The 4,545-nt window shown below is 31.6% G+C and overlaps 1 protein-coding gene across 1 annotated transcript; it reads right to left on the bottom strand.

Moving 5' to 3' along the window:
• Window positions 1-358: 358 nt before the first annotated feature.
• Window positions 359-4,001, bottom strand: LOC131593288 (aspartyl protease AED3-like). Its single transcript, XM_058865731.1, has 3 exons — window positions 3,494-4,001; window positions 1,251-1,725; window positions 359-1,008 (listed from the first exon to the last, which is right to left on the bottom strand). Exons 1-3 carry the CDS (start codon window positions 3,983-3,985, stop codon window positions 650-652), a joined length of 1,326 nt encoding a protein of 441 aa, XP_058721714.1. The 5' UTR covers window positions 3,986-4,001; the 3' UTR covers window positions 359-649.
• Between the last annotated feature and the right edge of the window lie 544 nt (window positions 4,002-4,545).

Genomic DNA, 4,545 nt, shown 5'->3' with positions numbered 1-4,545 from the left:
CTATCAAAATAGAATTTTTGGTTGCCTAGTGTCTATTAGCAATTTAGCATTTTGCTTGTAAGAGGAATTTGGGGTTGCTTTTCATAGCTTAATAGCTTTTTGAGTTGGCTGTTCATGTACTTGTATTGTTTTTTGGTGCCCTCATTCTTAAGCATCTCTTGTGCTAGAATGAGTATTTTAACAACATTTCCTTTTAAAAATTTCATTAAAAAAATGTCAAAATGACATAGGTAAACATCATCTAGTAATTAATGTAATCATCTCAAATCCTTACTTAAGTAAAATTATATCAAAGTTATATGTTATAAATAAATATTGCCCATAATGTTATACTACTAAAAAAACAAAGAAGATGAAATTTATTGCATGACCCGTGAGCTTGCACGAACAACTAATTATTGAAGTCTCATCAATTCAATCAACATGAATAAAAAGGACATAGCTAGCAACAGGTACATATACCCGTGACACACACACTCACACCATTACAAAGCTACAAATAATATAACTCAACTTTAGAACTTAAACCCACACAATAGAGTACTTAGCTCAAAATCTTTCACCATGTGGTTAGATTCAAACCTTACAAAATTAAATCCATCAATTCTAATGTCACATTGACATAAGATCATGTGTATTGAACATTTTATTAAGTACATAGCTCACGAGCAACTCCAATTCTAGAATTGGGGACGTCGAAGAGGAGTCGATGGTTTTGTTGCTGCATGTTGGCGATGACATTCAACACCGAGTTCACATTATCGGGTGCGGATGCCATGGCCAAACATGTGGTGCTCCCGGCGGTGCTATGTATAAGAATGTTGTCTTCTGGTAGTGTTACGTTCATGCCCGTGAACATGAACGTTATTGTGGGTACAACTATTGGTACATTGTAGCATGTGTCGAACCCTCCTAGGGTTGTCACGGTTAGGTTTGGTCCAACTCTTCGACGAAACTCGTCTCGGACTGCCACATAGGCTGGTGAAACTAGTCGGGTGAACACGGTACCTAGTCATGTTTAATAATGTAGATAGAAAAAAAATCATTAGATGTTTAAGGTAAATAAATTATAGTAAAATCATATTTACTATGATAAAAATAAATAAAAATTTGTTTTAAAACAAATCTATTTATTATAATAATCAGATCATTAAAAATATTTAACTAAAAAAGTTTTACGATTAGGATCTGGTTAGAATCTCTACTTTAAAATATTTAAGGTGTATTTATGTTCGGGTGAAAGTATTTACCGGAATCAAAGATGGTACCAGCTCCGGTGGACGGATTGAATGCCAATGCGGTCGGAGGAATATCGACGACTCTCCGGCCAACCCTAATAGCTTCCAAGTTAACATAATAGAGTGATGATCTTCTAGGATTCTTGAGAAGAGGGGTAAACTTGATCCTCTTGGGCTGAGCACTAGGCCCAAGTCTTAACGACCCAGAGAAGTTAAGAGTCTTGAAGCTTGGCAAGCAGTAAGAGAATGTGGACTGATAGAGATTTTGGGTTTGAGATAAAAGTGATAATGGGCCTCGGCCCAAGCCCAATAGACCTTGTGGTGGAGCAGAAGTTCCAGTGGATTTTGAAACACAACCAAAGGTGTAACTAGGAATTGGGTCAGTGGCTAAGGTAACAGTGTCTTGGACTAAGTTGGATGATATAGTGGAACTTCCATAGGTTAGGTTGAAGTTGCATGAACTCACACCACAACTAGGGTTTGGTACCTTCAAAATGAAAAAAAAAGTTTGCAATTACTTCACAACCATATATTTTTAAATGAAATTAACATATTAATTGGTTCGCTTCGAGATTATAGATCAGATAGTTTAAGTGAGTTCATGATATTAGATCAAATAATAAATATTTTAAAAAAATTAATAAAAATCGGTTCAATCAACTTCAAAGTCGAACAACTAAAAGAAATTCATACTAGATTTTAAAAGACCGCGATAGTATTATCTTCCTTAGAATATAATAAATGTTCTCTCACCGTTACACCAAAGAGTCTTCTAACTCAAACAAAATTCAATAGAATTAAGAATAAACCGATTAATGAATTGATCTATTCTCGTTTTAATCGGTTAATTTGATCGATTTGGATCGGTTCGGTTCAAGTTTTAAAATAGAATGACAATAATAGAAAAACTACATCTAGAAAACTCCAAAGTCTCGTGAACCTTTGCCTGCCATAAACAGCACATAGTTTTCAAGATTTTGGATTTATAGATTTGGCTAAATGTAAGTCAACCCCACCTACAATGGGACAAAAGTTACATGTTTCAATGTAAATAATAATAGTCCTTTTTTAGAGTCCCTTTCATGGTAAAAAAAAATTACCCTAAAGTATATGTAAAAAAGATTCATGCCATATTGTAGGACATGTGATCACCATTATAGATATTAGTTTATCCTATTAAGAATCGAACTCAGAATTAGGTTTATCCGAATCTTCATTATTGAGCAAGAGTTTGCTTATCACTCGAGTCAAAATTCTTATCGAATTTAATATTTCCCGAATCTTCTTTCTTTAGCAGGAGTTTATTTATTACTCAAATCATAATCATTATCGATTTCAGTATTTTTCAAACCTTCTTTCTTTAATAAAAACTCGTTTACTACTCAAGTCTAAATTCTCGAATTTAAATTCTCGATTATTTTTATATCTTATTTTCGCTAAAGTACAAACCTCACATTATTGTGATTTGTACAGCTGGGGCATTTGAGTTTTGAGTTCACGTGATTCTTTTTTCTAATTTTAAATAAAGATATGTCAATTGACAAGCTAAGGAGTATCTTAGGATACTATCAATAAATTTTAAAAATATAGTATCCTATGTTATGATTCTTATAACTACTAAATAAAAAATTAAAAAGTATTTTTTGGAATTATAATTTTCTGACGCATCAAATCAAATATTCCACAATTGTTGAAATTTTAATCATGCATAAATCTACTTTCTTGTTCTGTTTAAGATTCGGTTTACTAAACTAAACATGAAAACAATAATTAGATTTTGCATATAATCATGAAAGTTATATAAAAAAAAAGCCAAACACCATTATTTCAACTTCCCTCTATTAAAATCATGTATAACACCAAGTCATTGTAACAAACATTTTCAACAATAATAAATCATCCCACTGAAAATATATCTAGAAAAATATAAAAATAAAAAGGCAAAATTACTACAGTAACTTAATTTTTTAATTAAATATTTAAATTAACTAAAAGATTAGCAAAATCATGATAAACCCTTTTTTTTTCATATAAAAATTAAATTTTAAAATTTCTTAAAATCCCCATGTTACCATGATTATAATAAAAGAAAATGTCTATTATACAAGTGAAAAGTTTATTATTCTCTCGATCTTTTAAATATATTAAATAATCAATGTATTTGAAGTATATATGGATCGGATACGTTGATTATTTAATGCATTAAAAAATAATTTTTTTTCTTATATTAAAAATTAAAGTGAGTATAATTTTACCTGTTTGCATTGAGGAGCATCACAAGTAACATTCTTAAAAGTGGTTGATTTTTCAGGAGCAAACAAAGAGGAAGAGCAACCATCACAAGCAGTACAAGGAATCCAAGCAGCATCATTACTAGTATCCATAGCCAAAAGCAATGTTTGAGGTGGACTACCAATTTTAGCCCTAACAATATAAGTTGGACTTTGTATGATCTGTCTACCAGAAGCAATAGGCACAATGGATCTCTTAGCTACCAAACTATCAAGAAATTGAAGTCTAGTTTGGTCTTTTGATTGCATTTGAAGGATGCTTTCTTCAAATGAAAGTGGCTTTGATGGCTTGAATGGGGAACATGGACTGAATACATGGATCACTTGGAGTGTTGAGCTATGGTCTTGGATGTCACATTTAGGGTTTAGTCCTTGGACTAAGGAGAGGAATAGGAACAAGAGTGAGAGTGAGAGTGTGAGTTTCATGATGTTAAGGTGAGGTTTTGGTTCATTCATTTCTTGGTTAGTAGTACTATATATGGTAAAAGAAAGGGCAAAGACCCAATTTGGAAAATAAAAGTGAATTGATACAAAAATTATATTATTGGTACATGTGACAAAAATATAAGAAGACAATTTGGTCCCTATATGAAAATTTAAATCTTGCATATATTTCATTTTCTTTATCTTTATTATTTTTCTCACTCTATTTTATCTATTGAGAGAGCAAATTCATATGGTGGTCCTATTTCATCTCTTGGGAGAGCAAATGCATATGGTGGGTTCATAGATATGTTTAGTGATGTTAGATCATAGACTTCTCCATCTCTTCCAAGTATGATGTGAATTGTTTTTCTTTTATGACCCAAACATGATGTGAGTTGGAGTAAGATTTTTTTCAAGAATAGATATGTATGTTAAAAACATACAACGGAGTGATATGCATTTCTAAAAATGCTTTTATTCTAAGGTAAACTTTTTTTGTTGAATATGTTTTTCAAAAGGTTAATATTCGTAGCATCAATGTTCTTCTAAAATCAGATACATTCGTAGCATCAATGTTCTTCTAAAATCAG

The sequence above is a fragment of the Vicia villosa genome, linkage group LG3, assembly GCF_029867415.1.
Source record: "Vicia villosa cultivar HV-30 ecotype Madison, WI linkage group LG3, Vvil1.0, whole genome shotgun sequence".
In the NCBI taxonomy this organism is placed as follows: Eukaryota; Viridiplantae; Streptophyta; class Magnoliopsida; order Fabales; family Fabaceae; genus Vicia; species Vicia villosa.
This window is presented reverse-complemented; position numbering and strand designations above follow the sequence as displayed.

Bases quoted from the DNA above. Each gene is read 5' to 3' on its own strand.
- LOC131593288 (XM_058865731.1), bottom strand. From the start codon at position 3,985: ATGAATGAACCAAAACCTCACCTTAACATCATGAAACTCACACTCTCA. The intron at 1,726-3,493 runs GTAAAATTATAC...TTCATTTTGAAG, and splicing joins ATGCTCCTCAATGCAAACAG to GTACCAAACCCTAGTTGTGG. The intron at 1,009-1,250 runs GTAAATACTTTC...AAACATGACTAG, and splicing joins TGGTACCATCTTTGATTCCG to GTACCGTGTTCACCCGACTA.